The 24,053-nt window shown below is 46.7% G+C and overlaps 5 protein-coding genes across 6 annotated transcripts; 3 read left to right on the top strand and 2 right to left on the bottom strand.

The window, feature by feature from the left end:
• Window positions 1-1,531: 1,531 nt before the first annotated feature.
• Window positions 1,532-11,061, top strand: LOC131211959 (uncharacterized). Its single transcript, XM_058205656.1, has 9 exons — window positions 1,532-1,872; window positions 4,025-4,078; window positions 4,670-6,931; window positions 7,084-7,268; window positions 7,371-8,027; window positions 8,103-8,396; window positions 9,146-9,484; window positions 9,561-10,313; window positions 10,382-11,061. Exons 1-9 carry the CDS (start codon window positions 1,711-1,713, stop codon window positions 10,827-10,829), a joined length of 5,154 nt encoding a protein of 1,717 aa, XP_058061639.1. The 5' UTR covers window positions 1,532-1,710; the 3' UTR covers window positions 10,830-11,061.
• A 96-nt stretch (window positions 11,062-11,157) lies between these two features.
• LOC131210876 (tetratricopeptide repeat protein 30 homolog) lies at window positions 11,158-13,242 on the bottom strand. Its single transcript, XM_058204186.1, has 3 exons — window positions 13,183-13,242; window positions 12,407-13,121; window positions 11,158-12,347 (listed from the first exon to the last, which is right to left on the bottom strand). The coding sequence occupies exons 1-3, from the start codon at window positions 13,240-13,242 to the stop codon at window positions 11,158-11,160; spliced, it is 1,965 nt and encodes a 654-aa protein (XP_058060169.1).
• A 1,299-nt stretch (window positions 13,243-14,541) lies between these two features.
• On the top strand, window positions 14,542-15,709 carry LOC131211481 (single-strand selective monofunctional uracil DNA glycosylase). The gene is made up of 3 exons (XM_058204963.1): window positions 14,542-15,035; window positions 15,107-15,370; window positions 15,434-15,709. Exons 1-3 carry the CDS (start codon window positions 14,646-14,648, stop codon window positions 15,707-15,709), a joined length of 930 nt encoding a protein of 309 aa, XP_058060946.1. The 5' UTR covers window positions 14,542-14,645.
• A 73-nt stretch (window positions 15,710-15,782) lies between these two features.
• LOC131208500 (tRNA-specific adenosine deaminase 2) lies at window positions 15,783-16,665 on the top strand. The gene has a single exon (XM_058201274.1). The coding sequence runs from the start codon at window positions 15,783-15,785 to the stop codon at window positions 16,299-16,301; it is 519 nt and encodes a 172-aa protein (XP_058057257.1). The 3' UTR covers window positions 16,302-16,665.
• Window positions 16,482-20,287, bottom strand: LOC131211479 (uncharacterized). 2 transcript variants are annotated; one of them, XM_058204962.1, is made up of 3 exons: window positions 19,211-20,287; window positions 18,806-19,147; window positions 16,482-18,630 (listed from the first exon to the last, which is right to left on the bottom strand). In XM_058204962.1, exons 1-3 carry the CDS (start codon window positions 19,794-19,796, stop codon window positions 18,167-18,169), a joined length of 1,392 nt encoding a protein of 463 aa, XP_058060945.1. In that variant the 5' UTR covers window positions 19,797-20,287; the 3' UTR covers window positions 16,482-18,166. The 2 variants fall into 2 exon arrangements, with proteins under 2 accessions (XP_058060945.1, XP_058060944.1); XM_058204961.1 differs by having other exon boundaries at window positions 18,806-20,287.
• Window positions 20,288-24,053: the final 3,766 nt, after the last annotated feature.

The following is a 24,053-nucleotide window of genomic DNA, read 5'->3' as shown; positions in this document are numbered from 1 at the left end:
TACTATGAATGAAACCAACACTTTCCGTTGTGCGCATCCACGGTTCTAACAAAGGATGAAGCTGCGAAAAAGGGTGTCCATATTGAGTACGCTTCAGCGAAACCTACGAATTTATTTGCTAACCGTGTACCAACCTATCCGCTCTGTCAGTCCCATTGGTCAATCAAGATGCGAAAATGAAACGAGCTGCATTTTGAGAGTCGTGGTGTAGTCTCGTGAAAAGCAGTGATTGCTTTCATAGCTGTCTTAAAACCTCAATCAGACACTAACGGAATAGTGCGATAATTGTTCTTTGATTCCATGGGTAGCGAACCCAAAAATCATCGTTCAATCAATGCCAAGTGTCAGTTTACATTCAGTCACCATTGTTCTAATCTGTGGCCCAGACAGGCGAAAAGTGTTTGCTGCAAAAAGAATAGTACGAATAATATTGCTCTTTGTAGAGCGTCATCTTATTTAATTTTTCATGCATTTCCTAACTAAAACAAAAGTACTTTTTAAATGGAAGATTGCAACTTCAACTACAAGATGAAATGAATAAATATGGCCCAGTCCGTTCTTCTAAGATTAAAAAAAGATTATATTACCCTTAATGCGTGTTGTTCCCCATAAATCATCGCGAATCCAGCGTACCGCACATACGAAATCTCCATCAACGAGCTTAATTCGTGATAATTAACCAAATTTATCCAAACATTCTCTGCCAACTCGTCTTTTCACATACTATCCATCAATGTCACTGTCACTGCCGAGAGCAGCGCAACGAAGAGAGCTCATTTTGCGACGGACTCTTGTATGCTAAGGAAATCTCGATTTTCTTTCGATCTGGCCATACACGCGCTGATGATCATCTGCACAATATGCACATTTTGCGCCATCATGCCACATCCTTTTTTTGTTTGTCAACCATGCCGCCGACCTAATCGTTAGTTGCAGTCGCACCATCACACAGACAGACAGCAGACGCGTGCATTAAAAGGTGGTAGATTCGTCTAAAATATACAGTTGACTAACTCCAACCAAATCTTCCATCATTTGTTATTGACTGCAATTTGAATAATAAAATGGAAGTGTTTTGAACATTATTTTGTCAGACATCCATCAACAACGAAGCGAATGAACTTCTTACGTTACATTCTTTCACTAAATGCGTGGAGAAACATTTTTCTTTCAGGAACTTCCAGCGCATTGAAATACTTTCCACTGATCCGTTTCAACTTAGCAACTGTTGAGAATAAAATGAATAAAAATCAATAACGTCATCAACTGAAGCCTGTAGAGTTGTTAAGAAAATCTTTGGCTGCGAAAACGAACATTTTAAATTTCAAATTTTGCGCCACTTCGGCATAGCGAGCGTTTCACGAGCGAAGCGTTTCTTTGTAGCGTTTTGCAATACACGAAACGTCAAACCGCTGTCACTGCGATTGTTTTGCGTCCTTTTCATATTATTTCCCTTTTCGCTGTTCATTCAGTTTGTTTATAATTTTATTTGCCGTGAATTGTTCCTCGCGAGTGTACGTGGTTGCGCAGTAGTAAATTGAGCGTGGTGGTCGCGATATTTCGCGGAAGCGAGAATTGCCATCGTTTGCTGTTCCTCATTGGTTGGAAGTGCATTAGGTGAAGTGCATTGGGAACGAATGCTGGTTGCAATATAAGCCAGAGTTGCACAATAAAAAGAGCCTCAAAACAAAGGAAAAAGTTGGTGGAAGGATGGGAAGAACTCGTCCACAGCTGCTGTTGCTGCTGTTAGTTCTTTCGGTAGCGGTGTTGGTGAAGGAAGTATACTCGGAAGAGCCATCGGATCCCGGAACCGCTGCCGTCGCCGACGACGATGCGAAGGAATCACCAACGGCTGATGAGTACACCCATCAGGTATGATTAGGTTAAGTTTTTCGTTACTGTTACTGTTACTGTTACTACATCCGTCATGCTTTCGTGAACTTTCCTTACGTTGCTCCCCGTTCTGAGTTCAACTGATGGCAGAACGAATTCTTAACGCAGGCAAAGTAGTGACCTCACCGAAAACAGCAGATCGCCTATCTCTTTGTTTCCGAAACGGAGTACCATTGACCAACACGGAGGATCGTGTGACGCTCGCCCACGGCATACGGCGTTTGATTTTTGCGCATCGCAATCAACGTTCGGGGGGGAGCCCGTAAGAGGAGGTTCGATGGGCCAACTGCGGCTGGCACAGGCTCTCCGGGAACACGTTAGCGTTATGTAAACATTGCCTTATGCTGATCAATTCATGATCAAGCCGACTACGGTACCGTGGTCAAGGACCGGGAGGGTAGGCGAATAAAGGGGAAACAACCGAGTTACGAATCTTACCTCTCTCAGCTCGGTGCCTGGAGCGAATGTGGCCTTATCGCCATAGCACCAGCACCATGGAACTGTACAGTTTGCTGAATGCGATCGAATTTCACTGTCTCTCAAGGCAGTTTGAACGAGGCCACCCCTCGCTCGGCCACCGATACAGCTTTTATCCTTTTATGTGTTCAAAGTATGAAACACAACGTATGTAAAGACATTGTAGGCAAATAACTTAAAGTAAGACAGTGAACTGTTTGCCGTATTGAATTTTACTCTCCTTCGGCCTTTGCTGTTCCATCAGAGTTTAAAATTTTCTAATTTTAAAAATCATAAAAAGTCTAGTTGCTATTGAAATTTTCTTACCTTACGCTTTTCCCACAACCGGTTAGACCAGTTCCTCTGTGTCCTCCCTCGGATTAGTGACGTAAAGTAGTAGAACCACACGCCCGTTCTGCATAATACAGGAATTAAGTTATTACTGTTGCCTTCCGCATTGATGGTGGCTCCATTCGTCGTTCAGCTGTAGGATTTTCTTTCTAGTGCCTAATTGTTTGCCTTTCTAAAATAAACCATTCACATAAAGAGCTCTACCATCAGATATTTTCTCCTGACAATGAGCCATCCACAAAGAAGTGGGTATTTTTGGACGTTTACTCCTCGAATTTAACGGTCTGAGCCTTTCATGTCATCTTCGTTCGCGGGACAGTATGATTGGCGGGTTCTTTGTGCATTCGTGGTCCGATAAACGCCTCTTTGCCAATTAGCATCATCCGGAGAAATGGCGTGGTATCGATTGGACCGTTTGTGCCGTCACGGTACTTACGAGTCAATTGATGCAAACCGTTTTAAAGTAACCCACCCACGATCCATGTTTTTTAAATTCGTTTCGACGTTTGGACCGTTTCGACATTTACAGGACAACGTTTGGAACCTGTTTCGGGCATTGCTTTGGCGGATAGGGGCCTCAATAGCGAAACACTGCAAATACTACAAGTGGATGCAAAAAGTGTAGCACTAGTATTGAAGACATTTCCGGTACTAGCACTTGCCAAGCCTCATTCATCCACCACACTAGCGTACAAATAGCGGACGATGTTTGATGAATGATGATAGCGAATTGGTGATAATGCTGTTGGGAGTTGATGGACAAAAACAGCGCAGCGAGCGCGTTTCAGAGCAAAGCAGCGACATACGCCACATCAAAACAGCGACGTGGAAATGGCCTAGTTTCTGTTTTATTCTAACCATTCCATTGATACCATTGATGATGCTCTGTGGGCCACACTAGTTTTGCTATAAAATCAATCCCTTGATTGTAAATTGTAATTATGTTTTGTCTCAGCATTGACAACCGACTCATAAGGCCTCTACTATGACAACTTCGTACAGTTTTATGGCGCATCTTAGTTTATTATACATTCAGAGGACTTTGTCTGCAATGGAACATTTTTGCAGCGTCTGAAATAGATCGCCTGCCTTCATTATCCGACTACTTCGGCGCACTAAATCTTCTCTATCCTTTCGATCGGCTTAAGATACCTGGAGCGGGGTTACACAACCGTCTACCATTTGTGTGGCGTATCTCCGTCCTATCGTCTGTTCATCCATTCGCGGCCAAAAAAACTAGCGTCGCCGCATTCATCAATGTGTCCGATTTAATAGCATTTGTTGTGCTGGTTTAACCTGTTCCGATTTTTTCTACTCGTTGTAGAACTTGTTGACCTCCGGGTTGCGATTGGAGCATGAGCTCGTCAAAGAGCAAGCCGTAAGTGAAGCGCCAACAAAATTGTAAATCGCATGAAGCGCGTTCAAAATTACCTTTTGTTTTTGTCCTGCTCGAATCGTGAACCTCCGAGTATCGTGTGCGGATGCTGTTGTGTCGTTATTCACTGTTTACTGCATGGGAACTATTCGAACATCCGCCCACTGGAGGCACTATCGTTGGGTTACTCATCTTCTGCTGCAATTGTAACATGCAAAAGGGAATCTATTATTACAGCCTCAGGCAATCGTAACACGGCATCTCAGTAGTTTGGCTCTCCTCTTCCTCAATTCATCGGTACCTACACTCATCCGGCCTCCATGGACTCGAACATCTTTCGCTATGAATCATCGGCCTAACCACCGCGCATCTCTCCTATTTACTACCGCTCTAACCACAACTAGTTTTCCTTGTTGCACGGAATAATCAAAATACATCACCCGTTTAAGCGGCAGACCGCCGGAACGGGCGGACAAAAGCTAACCTTCTGGTGAGAGCGGACTCAGATCATCAAACCTGTACCGGCTGGTAGAATCGTAGACGATCGATCCGCACGATCAATGGATGAAACATTTCTCCCTTCCGCTCGCCTAGGATGCTCCATCGACGATCAACGGAAGCAGTGAAGGCGACATTGTAGCCATTCACGTCGACGCGGTCGGAGCCAAGGAACAGTTACGACCCACCTTGCGCGGCCTGTCCTACATGGCTATCAGCTTCCTGCCCCGTGGGTACACCTTCGTCGAAGTCCTTTCAGCCACTCGCGAGGTAGTGGCAGGTGTTCGTTACGAACTGGTTGCCATCGCTACGGATGAAGCCGGCGAACGGCATTACTGCCGGATGGTAATACTAGAGAAGCCGTGGATTACGACAGTTTACGGCGGAAAGCATCGCGCGCTCGAGTACACCAACTGCACTACGAATGCTTCGGAAAGTGATGCAACCATTCAACCAGTAACGCAGATTAATCCAGCGTTCGACGCAAATGTTCGCCAATCTCAGGAACTTACACCACAACGTGTGGAAGACATGGAGAAACAGATTATTGTAGACAAAGAACCGGTAATTCCTTCGTCGACGTACTCACCTACGACCGAACAGGAAGTGTCTACTACGATCAGCGAGAGCACTTCAACCGGTGCGGCGATCGTATCATCTACCACCGAGGAAGAAGGCTTAAGTGAAGCGGCCAAAGCAAGTATCGACGAACTGTTCGGCTTCGCTGCCCCACAGAAGAAGGTAGCCAGCGTCTCACACCAAGAAAACACTAACGTTGACCCAGTGCGAGAGGAAGTGGTTGAGGAAATGATCGTACCGAAGAGAGTTTCACTCGTTCGAGAGGGTACCGTGACGACGGAGACTCCTAGTACCACCGGGACCTCTACCATACAGCCTTTGGATCAACTTATTCAGTCCACCTTCGACGAAGTGTTCCGTACGCACCAAGAAATTCAAAAAGCCCTGGACGAAGTGGTCGTCAACGGTGGGGGGCGCGATGTGCAGCTCAAGTATAGACCCGTTTTCGATTCGCTGTTGCAGAAGGTACGAGCTAGTATTGATAGCTATTATCGCACAACCAACGGAGGTGATTCGAACGTCGATACGGCCGCATTTGTTGTACGAGACAATAGTCACACGTCGCCAAGTCGCATTCCATCGTCAACGCCCCACACCGTTGATCAAACAGGGGTGCACAAAGCGCAATCTTCGTCAGAAAGCGACGAAGATCTGCAACAACACCAGAGAGTACAACCGCAAGTATTTGCACAGCATCGCATCCCGCCCCAGGAAGCGAATATGTATCCAGCCAAGGTTGATCCATCGCTGACGACAACCTTCGTGGCGGACGATGACGAGGATGACAACGATCAGCACGATATTCTAACCAAAGAGCAACTTACCCAAGTGCTTAACGAGGACCACGGATTGCAGCGGGTGAAGCGTCAGTCTGGCGCTTATTCTGGGGCCCACTATGGAAGCTACTCTGGTGGACACTCTGGCCACCACTACAGAGAAAAACGAGACACGATGGTGGAGGAAGCAAACGAAGGTGTTCCAGTGAACCAACCACCGGTAAAAGGAATTGCAAATGACATCGATCCCTTGAGTGCTAACCGGAACGCAGCACCGGATGACGTGCCAATCGATGTGCATGAAACGATGCCAGGAAATTCTCTCAAAATTGCGGTTACCGACAATCAAAACGGTGATAAAGTTTCGTCGGATTCAAAGACGGGTGAACAAGTTACTGGCCAGAGTGGTCTCTTATCTGATCATAATAGCCCCAACCAAGCACCAAAGATTGAAGGCGTTGCCATGATGTTTGGCGATAGTTATGAGGATGCTGGAGAGGTGAAACTTACGAAGGAAGAGCTTACCAAGCGATTGAACGAAGATGATGGACTAAAACGGGACAAGCGTAGCTACTCATCATCGTACGATCAATCAGACGGTTTCTACGGAAGCTATAATAGGCGCCACTACGGATGGGGTGGCAATCACTATGGCTACTATCCTCGAAATCCGTACTATGGTTACTACCGAGGAAAACGGAGTGTCGCAGAAGAGGATAAGACGCTAGTTAACCTCGACGACCCCACAATCGAGTCAACAATGAAAGCGATCGCAATGGAAGCTATCGACCGGTTAGATCAGATGGATACGGATCCGTACCAGCGGATGCTGCTCGAAGTTTTAACCGCACGGAAGATCTCTCAGAATCACGACAAAACACGTGCAACATACGTGCTTGACGTGCTAACCGCCAACTCACGGTGCGCGGAAGAGGAGAGCAAGAACACTGAGTCCTGCCGGTCGCTACTGATGCCGGATACTACGAAAGAGTGTACCCTAGAGGTAATGGGGACATTAGATTGCAGGATGGAAAGAGCGAACATTTATTCGCCGATTGTGGTCCTTTTCCTTTTGGACCACATACTATCTCCAGAATATGCCGCGAAAGTGTGGAAGGCTTGGAAATCCTTAGTAACATTATCTCTTACTTACAGGTACATGTTTCTAACACCAAAAATGACGACAGCAAACAGGTAAAACTAACCAAATCCAAATGTCAAAAACAGCATAAATCTATAGGTGGAATGCTTGGGGGCGAAACTCCGGTCAACGTAACCGAACCGGAACACAGCGAACGCATTCGTCTTGGACTGGTCGGCTATGAGAATGGCAAGCATAGGTAAGCTTATAGCGGCTGCGTTGGCTGAACAAATCTCATTTAGTGTACTTTTTCTCGGTTAACGTTGTGCATCTTTCTGAATACGTTCATCATCTTCGATAGCAATTTCGCAATTCGCTCCGGAACCGTCCAACTCGTGGCAGGTACCATTTACCGATACATCATCGAACTTACGGACAGCGACCAGGTTGCGTACAGCAAGTGCAATGTGAAAATCTTCACACCGTTGCCATCTTCCGATCGTGCTCCGGAATACAATTTCAACTGTCACCAGGACGGAGAACATCGGCATAGGCGCGATGTAGCACCGAAAAAACTGAACAAAGTGCCGAAAACCGGTGGAACCCAAGAGTTAACACCCGAAGAGTACGGCAAGGAGGAGCATCAGGCACGCATCCGCACTGGTCTACAGAAAATGGCCCAGCTAGCCGATGGCAGCGGTAACGACCGGAAACTTAAGATTGTCAGTGCTTCTCAGCAGCTCGTGGCGGGCAAATCATACACCTATATGCTAACGTTTCCCGACGACGAAGAAAAGCGTGTCTGCAAACTGACCGTCTGGGAGAAGCCCTGGTTGAAGGAAAAAGCACCCGAGGAAGCCTTCAAGGCAACGTTTAGCTGTCCATCAGGCACAAAGAAGACAAAGCGTGAAACTTGCGCTGGTTGCCCTTCGTCGTTAAGTACGCAGGATTTAAGCGACACCGAACATCAGAATCGTATCAACAGCATTCTTTCGTTCCACGGATTAAGTCGGGATAGGTAACGGCTTGTAGACCCGAGCAAAACATCACCTCCAGAAATAGAAATAATGGACTCCAATTGTTCCCCCAACAGAGATTTCAAGGTGATCAATGCCTCACAACAAGTTGTAGCGGGTATGAAGTACATATACAATGTCGTGCTCAATGGCAACACCTGTGAGCTAACGTCGGTGGAGCGTATTTGGTTAGCACAGTCAAATCCGGAACAAGCCTACATGTATTCGTCCAGCTGCGGCACAGAAGGAAAGTCACGACGTCGTCGGTCAGCTGGTGGAATCCGTTCGTTCGGCCAGGATGAACTGGACGATACGGAACATGTGCAGCGCGTGGACAAAATTTTAGTGTCGAACGGCGGATCTCATGGATCGTAAGTACAGTTCGCGCATAGGATCGCACTAATCACGATCTTAGCATGCTTTGCTTGGATTACCGAATTACTCGACCTGCTTAAGACCCCAACGTCATATGAAATTCAACTAACATGAGTGTAAGGGTAGCATTTAACCTTGTTCATGTGTGAGTTCTTTTTGTGGTGATGAATACAACATGTGTCTACGTTCTTATATTTACGCACACATTACGAGTTGTATGCAAATTAAAGCAGAAAAAATAAAACTAACGGTTCAGCTAGCATAATCGCTTTTCGATTCTGCACATTGCAGGGTGTTACATATTGAAGGTGATTTACTCGGCCTTTTCAGAACTTGCTCGATGATTGTAAAAAAATCAAAAATGGTGTAGATTAGAGGTTAAACATATGAAAAATATTTCATATAGTCTGTTAGTGAAAAAGTATGAATACCAGAGATGGCGAAGATGTACTCTGGATTGGATGTAAGAAGGTTTCGAACATATCGACCGATCCATGGTTAGAACAGAAAGTACTCCAGCGTCCAAAATAGGGTGATGGGGTAGCTTTTTCGACATTTTACTCTGGATTTATATTCTTACAGTGTTATTGTGGGACGATAAAAAACAATAATTGTTTTGTCAATTCAAGAAATTCTGTATTTACACAATAATTCCCTAGAAAAGCGTGTAGAGTTCTGGTTGGATAGTTTTAAGCCCATCGCAATGCGCACATACTAAGTAAAACAATCCTTTTCTGACCGATAGTAAAGTACGGATTGTTAGCGGAACCGTGCAGACTGTGTCCGGAAGACTGTACAAATACGCTGTCGAATTCGATGATGATCAAGGCAAGAAAGTTTGCAAACTGTCGTCGTGGGAGCGCCCTTGGCTCGAGAAGGAAAATCCAACCGACGCGTATCAATATACCGTGGCGTGTCCGACTAAAAAGAAGCATCAGCGAAAACATGAACGCAAGCGGCGTCACGCCAAGAAGACGGGAAGTTCGAACGAGCTAACGGCCGAAGAACTAAAGGACAAATCGCACGTCGAGCGTATCAAAGCCGGATTGGTCTCGTACAACGTCGAAAGGTCGAAAACCTACAGGTAATTTGGACTGTGATCAGTGATAAGCGTGTTCGTGTTTACTAACTCACCATTGATCCTTGACTCGTTTTTCCAGTGATTTTGAAATATTAGCAGGCTCTACGCAACAGGTGGCTGGCGCATTGTACAAGTACACGTTCCGCGTGAAGAGCGAGCCCGAAATTGTATGCAAAATATCCATCTGGGAGCGCGTCTGGTTGGAATGGCAGGATCAGCGGAAGTACAACTTTAAGTGTACCGGCGATGACGACACGGAGCAACCGGATCGTCAACAACACCAGCCGCAGGATACGGTGAAGCGTTCGGTTCGATCACTAAAGATCGACGACAACGAGCACGTTCGGCGCCAGTTTGAGAAGTTTAAAGTGCGACACATGCGCCAGTACGCCAGTTCGCTTGAGCACGAGATGCGTTTCAACATCTTCCGAAACAATCTGTTTAAGATAGAGCAACTGAACAAACACGAACGAGGAACTGGCAAGTACGGTGTAACAAAGTTTGCCGACATGACCACGGCCGAGTACCGCGCGCACACCGGCTTGATCATGCCGAAACACGAACACAGCAACCACATTCGCAATCCCATCGCAAAGCTTGCGAATGAGGTAAATTTACCGGAATCGTTTGATTGGCGTGACCGCGGTGCCGTAACTAATGTGAAGGATCAGGGCAGCTGTGGCTCGTGCTGGGCATTTAGTGCGATCGCAAACATCGAAGGTTTGCACCAGATTAAAACGAAAAAGCTGGAATCATACTCGGAACAGGAGCTGATCGATTGCGACAAAGTGGACAACGGGTGCCAGGGTGGTTACATGGACGATGCTTTCAAGTAAGTTTTTGCAGTCATCAGATAGAGTGCACCACATGGACATGACAATGCCTTATTTTACTCCTTAGGGCTATCGAAAAGATAGGCGGTTTGGAGCTAGAGAGTGACTATCCCTACCATGCCAAGGCGCAGAAAACTTGCCAGTACAACAAAACACTCAGTCACGTTCGCGTCAAGGGTGCGGTCGATATGCCGAAGAACGAAACATTCATCGCGCAGTACCTCATCGAAAACGGACCGATCTCAATCGGACTAAACGCGAACGCGATGCAGTTCTATCGCGGCGGTATATCACATCCCTGGCATCTGCTGTGCAATCACAAACAGATCGACCACGGTGTCCTGCTGGTAGGGTACGGCATCAAGGAGTATCCGATGTTCAACAAAACTCTTCCATATTGGATCATTAAGAACTCCTGGGGACCGAAGTGGGGTGAACAGGGCTACTACCGTATCTATCGCGGGGACAACTCGTGCGGTGTGAGCGAAATGGCATCTTCGGCAGTTATTGAGTAAAGACATGGTGCGGTCGCTTAGTGGCGTTTGCTGACGTTCACTTTTTTACAATTTTTATATTTCTCTTGTTGCTCTTGCATGCCCGCGTTTCGACATCGTTAAAGGTACTATGGTAGATTTTGCGGCCTTTTAAGCAAAAATCTCTTTTTATTCATCATTTATATATCTTATTTTTATATGTACCTTCTTTTAGGCGATATAGTGTAAAAATAATAAATGAAAACGAACACTCAACAAATCGGCCATTCTTGTGCTTCTTTAAGGTTTAAGCTCAATGTTGAGGCATTTTTTGATTAAGTTATTTTGAAGGTAAACGAATATCGAAACATTACTTATACTCCATCAGCTTCAAAAGCAGTGCTCGCAGCTTTCTCGATTCCAACCCGATGGTAGGCGAATGATCGACCGAATCCTCAAGTGGTCCCGTCAACACGGCCGGAATGGTCATCCCGTAGGCCTCACAGGCCCGCAGGAAGTTCAGTGTTTCCTGTAGCGCTATTGACGGAAGCACTATCGTTTGTTTGGCAATACCGGTTAGTAATCCCAGCACGCACCGTTTTACGTGAATCCAAGTGTCGGCGCACAGCCTTGCGCCAGACCCACCGTCGAGAGCATGAGCGATACGTGAAAGACCGAACTCGTAGTTGTTTTTCGCGCAGTATAGCGTTCCTATGACTAGGTTCACGATGCACAGATGTAAACACTGGCCAGTCGTGTTCCCCTTACGCTCCTCCGCACGTTCCACTTTACGCATCAGTTCTTCCGCCTCCTCGTTCTGTGATGTCATAATGTACGCAACACACAGGTTCGCCAACACGGATGCCGGAATCGAGAGAATGTCGTCATAATTCTGCCGTACGATCGGTTCATAAAAGGCTGCTGCCTCTTTGTATCGGTCGCCTCGCATGAACAACACGTGGGCAGCATGTAATCGCCAGGAGGGTGTTTCCGAGCAGAATTCGGCGCTAGCGCGGAACTCACGCTCCGCGCCTTGGAAATCATCCATTCGCCAGGGAATCCAGGATCGTGCCATCGCAACTGGGAGGTAACTTTCGAGTGCGTCCTCATACTCCCGTAGCGCCATACGGAGTGCGTTCTGGTCAGTTGCCGACCGGCATTCCTGTACTTTGGCAGCTAGGGACCGTAATCTTCCACCGATACTGTTGGCCAGCGTACCAAGCTTTTGCTCCGCTTCTTCCGGTGTCGATTGTGCCGTAATCAGCGCATCCAGTAGGTCGTACAAATATGGCGAAAGATATTTGTATGTCAAATGTGTGTGTTCCGCCAGTATGTCCGCTGCGGTATCGTACATTTCGTGCTTGCAACATAGCAATAACAAATTGGCAAACGTTTCCGGTGGGCATGTCGGTGGACCAAGTTCTAGCAAGAACGCCAATCGACGCAGTCCGGCTCCTCCGCCAACCGGATCCGTCAGGCCCATGTTGTGCAACGTTACAGGGTCAAGTTCCGGTTCCGATCGCGGCGGCAAATCGGTCAACGCCTCACGAGCACCTTCGACTGTAAAGAAATAGAAAATATTCTCATATGTTCCAAGAGCAAACAGATTTAGTATTTACCGTTCCCTTCCTGATACTCGATGGCCGCCTTGAGGTTGAATGCTTGCGCTAAGCCGGATGCAGCTAAAGCAGGAGGATTTCCAACACTTCGAGCACCTCCCTCCGTTTCTGCCTGAGCTCCGACTCCCAGTTCCGGGTGGTTGCGAATGCCACGTTCGACAATTTCGGCGATAAAATTCAACGCTTGCGAGTTCTCCTTGCGCCGGTAGTGACACAAGGCGGCATTATAAGCCACATGGGGATTAAACCCACCCGCCTGCAATGCTGAGACGTACCGTTGCAGTGCATCCTCAAACATGTTCGCTTGGTACAGCAGGCAACCTTCATCATTCTTAGTAAACGATTCCTGGCCATTTCCGTCCTGACGTTGCAACAGCAACGACTGAGCGGTTGTGTAGTCCTCGTTGCCATACGCAATGGCGGACTGCAGCTGTAATACCTTCTCTTTCAATTCCGGAGAGTCCAACCCGGTAGCAATTATCTTTTGTGCCTCCTCGAACAGGCCGGCTTGAAACAGGGATTGAGCGTAGTACAGGCGGTACTCCTGTACATCCGGCACGAGGCTCATCAAATGCTCGTAGCAATTGGCTGCCTCTATAAAATCCTGAGTGGTATAGTAGCAATGCCCGAGCAAGGACAATCCGGCCCGAGTGGTGGACGATTCTGGTATGCCGTTTAGGGTGTTTATTGCCTCCACAAAGCGTTCCTCTTTTATCTGGAAGTTTACTCATTATTTATCTGCTTCCAAACCATCTCTGGCACATGAGGAGACTCACCATCGTGTAGATTGTTTTGGTGTACTCGCCATCGCGAATGATCATGTTTTGAGAAAACATTTTCGATCAAAACAGCGCTGCAAGTAAATTAGGTGTTAAAATGGGAAAAAGTACTTCACCTTGTTTGAAACTACCGTATCCATGGTAACTATTCAACGTGAACTCGAATTAATCGTTCAGCAATGAAAAGTTAGAATTGAGCGCTTATAAATGTGAAATTATCATTATAAAATAAGGGAAAAATTGTTTTAGTCCGATGAAGTACCTAAAAGAAACAAAAATATTTTACTCATTATCAACGGCGTTTTTGATCCATATTCTATGATTTTTAATATAACATTTCATCGCGCAACTGTCAACGCAGTGAGTTGTTTTTATTTACAATCCCCGAGATCGGATTCTTTGTTCCAGTGTTCTAGGAACAGGCAACGAAACGGGTCCAACATATTTCTACAACAAAGCGGTGAGTCACTATGATCACACCCAAGGATCGCTCCAAGATCAATAACTCCAAACGAATTCTTCTTTCAGAATCTCAATCGAATATTATGGCCGAAACTCAAAAACCTGTTCTTTGTGGTGCTGTTACTGCCGACGAAGACCTTCAGAATCCTGAGCATGCCGAGCGCATCGAGGCCGCGCTTGCCACAACCGACGGACACTCAGGACGGTCGTATAAAGTGCACAGTGTGACCAAACAGGTCGTTGCCGGAGTGAAGTTCACTTATCACATTTCGTTCAAGAATGACGAATCCGGCCAGCAGTACAAGATATCTGTGTGGGAAAGACCCTGGCTGAAGGAAAAGCAACCGTCCGAAGCACGGATAATCACATTTGAAGAGCACTTGGCGAAGACCGAATAACACTCTTTTATTGGCATTAAGCGTTGATCACTCGTACGGAACATTGTTCGTTGTTCTTTATGTTCGTCATAATGCAATGTAGTTTATTTACGCGCCGCTTGCAAACAATCAATTAATAAAAAAGTCGTTTTTTAGCTCCTGTCGGATTCATTCATTTGATTTGAAAAATAGGCAAGACATGGGGAAATTGCATTTTCCATTCGGAAAGGCGTTGCAATGTGTTCCACATTGGAGTTTGAATTGTTTTCGTTCCCGTGCAAGAATTTAATTTGACACGGTCTGGTCGTTGTTTTTGTATGGGGCACATTTTCGTTCGCTGCCAGAAATAAGGATGATTTACAATAATAAGCCTTGATGGGGAATGTGGATTTTGGAATATCATTGATTAAACAAACAATTGAAACTCATATTGTTGACCATTTAACATCAGCTGTCAAACGATTTTGCCATTCGGGAAAAAACTACGCCGTGTGCTGTCAAAAACGTTTCCGGCGGGGCGGTAAAATTGCGATTTTCGAATGATTTTCGGGTGTTGCATTCAACTGTGAATTTGTAGAACTAAGAAAACTACAGCGCGTAAGTAGCCGTGTGAGCAAAAACATGTTACGCAAAAAGTTAAGGCTAGATGATCGGCCACCGCCGAGTACTGCCGGTGAATTTACATTGTCGCGCTTCGCCAACACACCGAAACCCAAGCTGATCGGACATCCGGCGGACGTTACCGTTAAGGCACATCCGAGCGAAGTAGTTGTTACAGCAACCGATGGTTTTGGCACACTTCCGTTCTGGCAACAATTGTATCGCATCGAACTGGAGCTTTCGGCGGACTTGCGAAAGGTTTCTCTTCCTGCCGATGTAGCCGCCTGCTACGATCCGATTGCTTATGCTGAAAAAATTCATTCCGCGTACTTGCACCGATTTCTCGACGGTCCAAAGCCGGTTTTGTTCATCGGCATGAATCCCGGCCCATGGGGCATGTGCCAAACCGGGGTGAAAACTGCTTGACTCTGCTTCCACGTAAAATTGTGATTCAATTTTAACTTCGTATTTTGCATTCGCAGGTTCCGTTCGGATACATTCCGGCCGTCCGCGATTGGATGGGACTAAAGGGCACTGTACTGAAACCGTCAGACGAACTTTCTGTACGCCCAGTTGAAGGACTTTCATGCACTCGAGAAGAGCAGAGCGGAAAACGCTGGTGGGGCCTGTACGAGGAGTTGTGTGGATCGCCGGAAAACTTCTTCAACTCATGTTTCGTGCACAATCTTTGCCCCTTGGCTTTCTTCCACAAATCGGGACGGAATATTACACCGAGTGAATTGAAAGTACGATAACAATTATTCTTGTTTTGGTACCATAAACATTCGGTCTTTGTTTCTTATTTTAAGGGCCCAGCAAAGCGTGAAGTTCAATCGATCAGCGAACAGCATCTGGTAATCGCACTCCGATTACTCCAACCCAAAATTATCATATCCGTCGGGCGCTACACGGAGGATCGAGTAAAGGCTCTCATTAAACAAAATCAATTTGATCCAACCATTCGCACACTCTGTATGCCCCACCCAAGTCCGCGGAGCCTCAACAACACGAACTGGAACGAAAAAGCCAAACATTGGCTAGACGAACACGGCATTATGCCATATCTCGTGCCGCGCGGCATTTAATCGACCATTCCTGTGTATCATTTCACTCGCTTTGCCTGTTTGGCAAGTCATTTAGTAAGTTTAAGAGCAAGCAATGGAACGCTTCATGGAAGACGCGCTGCAACAAGCACGGGCGGCAAACGATCTCAACGAAGTTCCGGTAGGGTGTGTTTTCGTTTACGATGGCAGCAATAGTAGCGGAGAAATCATTGCCCGTGGATGTAATTTAGTAAACGAAAGTAAGAATGCTACCCGCCACGTGGAGTTCATTTGCATCGATCAGACACTGGAATACGCTCGGCAGTACGCTATAGAACCGCCCGAAAGTATCTTCTCAGCCATCACCGTAGTAGTGACCGTGGAACCATGCATTATGTGCGCAGCGGCGTTGATCAATCTTGGTGTACGGGAGATCATTTACGGCTGTCGCAATGATCGGTTCGGTGGATCGACTGTAGTGGACGTGTGGACCTTGTTAAATTCTAGCATTCCGATCCGCGGAAATGTTCGAGGCGAGGAAGCGATGGAGCTGCTGAAGGAGTTCTACAAAGGAGAAAACCCATCCGCACCTGTACCAAAGTCAAGGGCCAACCAAGGTGGATGTAAAACATGAACAGGAATTTGCCAGAATGATTGATTTCCATTGAACTCGGTTTCACAAAACTAACATGTATAAGTATATGCGTTTTTAAGAACCTTCTACCACTTCGTATGAACAAATGACGTTGATTCTCTTGGACTAAATGTATGTAGAAGACAGTAATGAAAAAACAAAATTATAGTATTTCTTCTGTTTATTTTGTATTACTTGCAGCAAGCATCGTACACTTACAGCAAATGTGTTTCAATCGAGCAGACCATTTCCACCATTGCCTTTTAACTCTTCATCTTAAAAATTGCATGGCGACTTGTGATATCACTGGATACGATCCTACGATCTTCCTACTTTTGGATGCGATAAACATAGCGAAAGGATCATCGGTGGCCACCAAATTCATTGTACACATTCACATGTTTAGAAATTTGTTGGTCACGGAATGCCTTCGCATGCGGATTTCCAGGTTCGCCACCAGTTCGATGGTTGTCTGAACTATTGATTTTATTTTTAGTTTGTGCCAAATGTTACACTTGTATAATAACGGTAACAGCAATGAAATATTGATATCTCATCGCATTCACCTCTTCTGTTAAATATGTTCTTTTTCCATTATATTTACCGTGTCCTTGTCTATCAAACCAATATGTACTAACAGCTTCTAAACTTCTCTTACGCCATGCAAAGGGGCCAGGTGTATGTTTTCTTTTTTGTTGAAACTGAAAACGTTAAACGTAAAATTTCAAAATTTGCCAACACACCACTTTTTGCGTGGTGTGCATAATAGAACTTGTCAATTAATGCCAATTGTGGTATTAGTCGTTTTATCACCATCTTCGCGAAACCAACATCCGTCCGTATGCTTAGTTTATTATCGAATCACATTCATCACATTTCACCTATGTTACCGCATTCGTTTGCGGTCAATAAAAGTGACTTGGTTGAAAGATTGTATTGTTCCAACAATGTTTATGTCCGTTTTGTGTGCTACATTTTACGTTTTTTGTTGTAGAGAAAAGAGAAATCACATACCATTTGCATTGTCGCCTTGGTTTTTTTCCTTGTATATGTTTGTATAAGGTATATCGTTATACGCTACATATTCTTGCAATTATGTGTATAATATCCTTCCCGTTCTAGTGCCGTTAGCAAATATTCGATCTTCTTTGCCTTTCATCTCTTCTCTGGCAGTTCGCCCAGAAGACTTTGCATAGTTTTTGTTGATTTTACATAAAAGGAGTTTTGCTATTTTTATGTGGATTTTAATTTTTCTTTTTAAGTTTGCAAATTTCCTTTCCCACAACTTTTTGCCAGAGTACAGTACCGCGGTACCAGTACCTTATTAATTCAGTTTTGATCCGGTTTAGGTGTTGTTTATTTTCTCAAACGTATTCCTCGATCTTAATACTTAAAGAGCTAAAGTAGAAACAAATTTTGTTTAACAAAAAATCAATCCTTTCTGCTGCTCAATCCGTTCTCTTTTTCATGTTTCTGCTTCGTTAACATGCCTATTCTCACTTGCACGAAACGATAAAAATGTTAACGATTAATTTATAATAAAAGCAAGAGATGAGGAACCACATCTTTCAAACTCAGTTACAATTCAAACCGCCTTTCTCGTATGCCCGTATGATTCTCGAAAACCGCAGCAGCGCGCCCATCACTCTCAAATATTGAGAATTTTTCTTTCTATCTTCTTTTTGGTAATGTTGACCGATAGGTTCTTTGATAATAACACGTTCACACGATGCAGATAGAAACATGTCATAATTCGATCATCCAAAATCCGTCAACCTAAACTGATATGAATAGTAGTAGGACATTCAAACGCAAACATATTCTGCCATCGTCTTTAAAAGCATACTTGTGGCCCTCATCGCTTATCATTCCACAGCTAACGGTGGTCGCGGGGAAAGCGGCAAATCTGCGTTGTCGTCTTCGCTAAGATCAGCCCCATTTGCCATCGGTGAATCTGCCTCCAACCGAGGCGAAGGCAGTGGTGAATGATGTACCCTCCCGTTCATGTGACCGTACGGCGCATCGCCGGAAGACGGTTCTGCAGCAGCCATAGGTTCGTCGGCTTCTGCGTCGCTCATGCTACTGGCACTGCTACTACTACTGGAGCTACTGCTACTACTTTTGCTTTTTCCACTGTTGGTGTTCGTACTGGAACTGTCTGATTCACTGTCTTCGCTGGTGCTGCCATCATTACGTCGATTTTCTCCTCCAACGCCATCCATCCGCTGGTCTAAGCCTAGGAATGCTGATGATGTGGGTGCTCCGTAGCGAGGTGATGATTTGGCAGAAAGCACCATGCGGTTGGTGTGCTCCAGTTGCCGACGTAGTTCTGAAGAAATGAAAAAAAACGTCGAAATGATTCGTTGTAGACTTGTAGTCAACTGTTATTGTGAAACCAACAGCAAAGAAACATGCCAAACCTATCGACCATTTTAAAAGATTGAAAATTGACTTTTTTACCATACACTGATCTAGTGCACACTGCGCACCGCGGGTTAACTTACCGAAGTTCTCTACCGTCAGCTCTCGAACGCGTTCCTCTAAACGTTTTTCTTTGGAAATGCCACCACTGCTGCACCCGTTGTCATTATCCCGGTCTGCATCAGCCGCCTCGCCAGCCATTGGCTCATCGCCTCTACCACCACTACTGTTGTTCGCTGTGTTCTTGGCGGAAGCGGAACTACTGGCACTTAGTGCGTTGAGGCGCCGCGTTACCTGCTCGTGATCGAGAAGCAACTTTATGTACTCCTGTATGAGCTCCGGATGGCTCAGGTTTTCGAGCTGCTCGCAACGCTCCTTTTCGTACACGACCGCGAAATCCTTGGTGAGGAAATCCTCTTCGTCCTCTGGTAGTGAGTAAAAATAATTTTCTTCTGAATCTATCGACAAACTTGAATCGCGCGTTCTACCTGAGGGCGTTAGCACTTGCGGCATGTGATCTTCCATCAGGAAGCGATTAGTGTTGTATGGCACTAGCGGGGGCTGATCCGACTGCAGGAACGGCGTATTGCGTCGCGCAGTCGCCAGCAGGTACTCCTGGCGCCGTTTGAAGTTGCCGCTGTGGTACTTCCATTGGGTAGTCCTGCTGTACGGCTGGGTCGGGCACGATTTTCCACGCTTCGATTTTCCGCGGCGTCTCTTACGCTTGATGGTGCCGGTCGCACCAACGTTGGTGTTGCCATTGTTGTTGCCTTTATTGCGCACGTTGCCGCTGTTATTCGGGGCTGCCAACCGTTCGCTCTCCGTTTGAACGGCTGCAACTGCACGGTTGGGGTCCAGATCGTTCAACGGTACATCACTAGCGCCGCCATCACTGGTGGTGGTTTCTGGCGGCGCTGCTATCGCCGGTGCGGTGGTCGGGCCACCGTCGTCGGCTATCGGCACTGCTTCGGGGCCAGTTGCCTTCACGTTCGGGTGGCCGAGAAGGCCGACATCTTCGGGGTGCCGCAAAAAACGCACGCTTTCTGCTTGTTCCACGCAACTTTCTAGAGACATTTTGTACTTTATCGATTACTGAAGCTTTTCTCAACCGAAAATAGTCAATTACCGCATGAGCTTCTTATAACCACACGCCGAAAATCATTAAAACTGTTGGCACGGTTGTTCGGTTTTCACTATTCGCCATCTTCAAATTTGATCCTCGCTCGCTCACTCGGGCGTCGGGTTTAACCACTCTCTCTTTCCCTCGCTGTAGAAAACTCGAAGCGTTAGTAGTTCACTCTTTCACCGCACGCTGGCGCTGTGGTCCCGCTCTCTCGCACCGTTTCAGTTTGCTGTGCAGGGTTGTAGTGGCTCCGACTTTTACACTCGTTAATTTAGATTTAAAAGTTTCAAGTCACAATATTCAGTTTCGGTGTATTTCACTGCACATCCAATTCGCTCACTGTACACTCGCTAGTGGAAACATTCGTCCCGTCTCAGCGCTTCCCGAGTAGGCTACACCCCTGACTCAACTTCACGCGGATTTCGCTCAACCGTGCTCGCTCTTCGACTTTTCCTGGCAGAATGAGTCCGCTCGCTCCGCAGCGTTCCGTCCAACCCGAGGGTTGTGCTTTTGTTTTGCCCTGCACGGTCGAACCCGAGGTGAGCTTCGCGTGTTCCCGCACCGCTGCGGTTTCTGTTGTCATCGTGCTTCTCGCTCTCGCACGTCCAGCGTCAAGGCACCGTCTCCGCTGCGGCCATGTTTTATCGAGAACCCCGCGCATGGGTTCGACTCAGCTCGGGCCGATTTTTTGTACACTTTTTAATTTCTTTACACATTTCATTCTTTCTACCGATGTGTGCGGGCTAGGTGTTGCCTTCGGATGCGTGTGCGCCGTGTACGAGCGACGTCCAGAGAAGGCGCCACTGATTTCGTAGGCCTTCTATTAATAACGTGCTTGGCGTCATGCACTGGCGAGTGACGTGATGTTACGGAATGTCTGGAAGTGCAGCGCCGAGCCGTTTTAGAATTGCGTGTTACCGACGGTATACTGCCAGAAGAATGTTGGAACAATTCTTTAAATTATTTGTTTTAGTTTTCGTGAGCGACAACATCCAATTATGGGATCAATTATGGGATGGGCCGGAAAAGAAGAAACCGGAAACGTCTCAAAGCAAACCATGGTATTGTGCCTCCAAAATAATCAAGTCACAAGTTCCCAAATATTCGTTTCATTAGATAAAGGAGGAAAAAATTGTTAAATACAGGGATAAGGGCAAAAGAAATTACAGGTGAAGATTTTTCCCCGTTGGCTCATGGGTGGATCGGATGGCCGCCTCTTGGTATGACACAATTTCACCAACACATGCGGTGGCTGCGAAAAGATAAACACGGTTCCGTCGTGTGCCGTACACCATGCATGTAAATCAGTCCCCAAATCGGTGTACTAACCTGACACCATGGATAGCGGGGTAAGAACGGAAGAGCCGGAAAAGGGTTGCGGGGATGTGTACAATAATGTCCAAAGGATTCGCCCGAAAACAGAGCCTAGAAGACTGACGATAAGTTGGTGGACTGCAAACCACCGCATGAAACGGGTCTAGCGCTGAGCGAATCCGGCGGATGGGTGCAAGAGCATGATAAGAAGGGAAAAGGCGCCCGACTTCCAGCTGCGATTCCGGCCCTCCATTGCCTACGACTTGCTGCCCTGTTGCCCCCGGTGCACCGTGTTATTTTCGTGCCAGCCGTTCGCCGAGCGCCGAGCGACTTGTTTTAGTTCTATTTTTTATTTGCGCCTGATACGCGGAACGCATCTAACGCGGTAACACTTTCGCTGCTCCCAGCTCTCTCGTCCATCCCGCGCCCCCGCTTGCACCAGTGACCAGCACGATGCTTTTATGGATTGGCCCGCTCCAATGGATCCGACCGTGAAACAGGGTGAGGAAGAGCCCGCTTATGCGCGGATGAGAGCGAGTGCGAGAGAGAGGCGAGCTAATCGAACGAAGGTTTCGTTAACTCACACGCTCGTGGAAGGGGCAAGGTAGGCGACGCGCGGCCTGGAAGCCGCGGCCCAAAACAACAGGGAGAGCTCATAGAGAAGGCCGTGGAATGGAAGAGAGAGAGTGAGCGAGCAAGCGATTGAGAGAAAGAGAGCACGCCGGCGATAATGGGCAAACGAAATGAAATGTTGGCAAAAAAACCCGCGATGGAGCAAAAAGGGCTTTGTCAAAAAAGGAAGGCCAAAGCGGTGCTCTAGCATCCTTGCATCGCCCACGGTGAAATCTATCAAAATCGAACCGGAACCGGATTTCGTTCGATAGTGTGTATGGTCCATCCGTGTGTGCAAAATAGTCCTCCGGTCGGCGGTCGTGTGTGCATAAAGTGGGCAATACTCGCGTTTGGTCCTGCGACACGATTATCTAGCCCCAATCGTGGGCTACGGAACATTGCGAGGATCCGAAAGCCGCCATCGTTCAGCCGTGAGCAGTGAGGCTACGCTGGATTAAAGGATTAAAGTCTGTGGCACAGGCCGGCGCCTACTGATCACCTGGAGCGTCCGGAGCACCGGCTTTGCATCTTTCACTCATCTTCGGTGACATTGTTTTCTACGTTTTTTTTTATTCTTTTCTATTGGCGAAGGCCCCGAACGCGGTGTCGCAACCTTGTGTGTGGAAGATGCGGCTACACGGGCAACCTGCAACCAAAAGCGTGGGACGAAGAGCTGTACTCAAGTCACCCTCAAATCGTAGAAGCCGATGGCACAGTTGTGAACGGAAAGACATAGTTCAATTCTATTCTTTAGCCTTTTTCGGCCGTTTTTTGGTGTAGGACTGAAATTGACTAGATTTTGGGCAGTCATAGCTAAAACCTCCCCTAATTGGACGTATAGAGAATTAATAATAACTAATTCGACTCGAGTGAGTTGGTTACTTATAATCATTTACCACGATTCCTAACACCACTTCTTAGCCATAAGAAGTCGATCAAATGTAAAACGAAACTTACGAAACCGAAACCTGTTCTATGTTTGCCAGTTCAAACGTGTTTACACTCTCTTGAAAAAAAAAAAGAATTCGGTTGGCGAAACAAATCAATGGTTGTTTGGAGACCGAAGCATGAACCCTTTGTTCCGTGGTTTTATGTTCAGTCACGTGAAAAGTACTGAATTTTATGCTTGCTAGGAGTAGTAGCGACTGGAAATACAACGGGACCCATAACGGCTGCGACAGTCGAGCCGATCTGTCCCTGCCCGTGGACCGTAAGGTGGAGCGGGAGGGTGGCGACCAGGAGCGCGCTCGTGCGCCATGCGTTTGGTTTCGCTTTTTCCCTTTTTTCTTATGTCGCTTGGTCTGCCCACCGCGGAGCGGTTTGTTTTTGCACATATAGTGATTTTGCACTCTCGTGATGCGCGCACGGGCCTCACACGTTTGCTCGTGTGCGTTCAGCGACGGTGGACGGCGGGGCCATTACAACACTGCTGGCGGCACCGGCGTCGGTGGTGTGCAAGTTGGCAGGCGCTATAACCTGTGACGAGATAACATGGACCATCGGCGACACCTGACAGGCTCTCCGCCGCAATAACCAGCGTCCCATCTAAGGAGGTTTCGGTTGAGACGCCATAGCTGACCTCCACAGGTGTGTCCAGCAATTACGGGGGTCTTGTTGGCTGAGGAGAATTTAAAATACTTCACAACCATCTAGAATGCCCGTGATCCCAGTGGTCGGAAGTAATTCATAGTCCACTTATAGTCACTCTAGACTTATTGGCTGTTCATTCTTCTCAAATCAGTCACTGGATGTCGTTATCCATCTAGGACCAAGCCTACCACCAAATATCGTACAAATATTAGACCGAGTGCAAATCATTTCGAAACATTCTACTTATAATCGTTATAAGCCCGTTTAGTTTTGGGTTTTACATATAAAAACATCAAAACCTTTATTTTGATAACGTTTAAACGCTACCAATTGAAACTTACAATTGGTGATGGAAAATAAATTATGTAGATTTGTACTTAACAATAGTAAGTGGTCAACATAGACGACGATTCTCGACGAAAGACAAATGCTCCTTGAGAATGGAGTATCCGTTTCCTTCTTGGTTTATCCGAAGGGCATCGGCTACCGGATGGAGAGCATAGACTATGCCGAGTTGAGCCATGAGCGACACGCCGATACAATACTGCGCTTGGACTCTCGTTCTCGTACGCTTAAGCAATATCGCCGTGGGGATGGAGCATTCTGGAGCCCGGGTCCAAATAGCGCAACCATTTTCCTAGTCAAACTGCTCCGAGGGTCCACTGGCGGGCGGCCTTGAAGGTCAGCCGGCA

Source organism: Anopheles bellator, chromosome 2 (assembly GCF_943735745.2).
Source record: "Anopheles bellator chromosome 2, idAnoBellAS_SP24_06.2, whole genome shotgun sequence".
NCBI lineage: Eukaryota > Metazoa > Arthropoda > Insecta > Diptera > Culicidae > Anopheles > Anopheles bellator.
This window is presented reverse-complemented; position numbering and strand designations above follow the sequence as displayed.

Bases quoted from the DNA above. Each gene is read 5' to 3' on its own strand.
- LOC131211959 (XM_058205656.1), top strand. From the start codon at position 1,711: ATGGGAAGAACTCGTCCACAGCTGCTGTTGCTGCTGTTAGTTCTTTCG. The intron at 4,079-4,669 runs GTAAGTGAAGCG...CCGCTCGCCTAG, and splicing joins AGCTCGTCAAAGAGCAAGCC to GATGCTCCATCGACGATCAA. The intron at 8,397-9,145 runs GTAAGTACAGTT...TCTGACCGATAG, and splicing joins AACGGCGGATCTCATGGATC to TAAAGTACGGATTGTTAGCG.
- LOC131210876 (XM_058204186.1), bottom strand. From the start codon at position 13,242: ATGTTTTCTCAAAACATGATCATTCGCGATGGCGAGTACACCAAAACA. The intron at 13,122-13,182 runs GTGAGTCTCCTC...GTAAACTTCCAG, and splicing joins CCAAAACAATCTACACGATG to ATAAAAGAGGAACGCTTTGT. The intron at 12,348-12,406 runs GTAAATACTAAA...ATTTCTTTACAG, and splicing joins CGAGTATCAGGAAGGGAACG to TCGAAGGTGCTCGTGAGGCG.
- LOC131211481 (XM_058204963.1), top strand. From the start codon at position 14,646: ATGTTACGCAAAAAGTTAAGGCTAGATGATCGGCCACCGCCGAGTACT. The intron at 15,036-15,106 runs GTGAAAACTGCT...TTGCATTCGCAG, and splicing joins GGGGCATGTGCCAAACCGGG to GTTCCGTTCGGATACATTCC. The intron at 15,371-15,433 runs GTACGATAACAA...TCTTATTTTAAG, and splicing joins TTACACCGAGTGAATTGAAA to GGCCCAGCAAAGCGTGAAGT.
- LOC131208500 (XM_058201274.1), top strand. From the start codon at position 15,783: ATGGAACGCTTCATGGAAGACGCGCTGCAACAAGCACGGGCGGCAAAC.
- LOC131211479 (XM_058204961.1), bottom strand. From the start codon at position 19,796: ATGTCTCTAGAAAGTTGCGTGGAACAAGCAGAAAGCGTGCGTTTTTTG. The intron at 18,631-18,805 runs GTAAGTTAACCC...TCATTTCTTCAG, and splicing joins GCTGACGGTAGAGAACTTCG to AACTACGTCGGCAACTGGAG.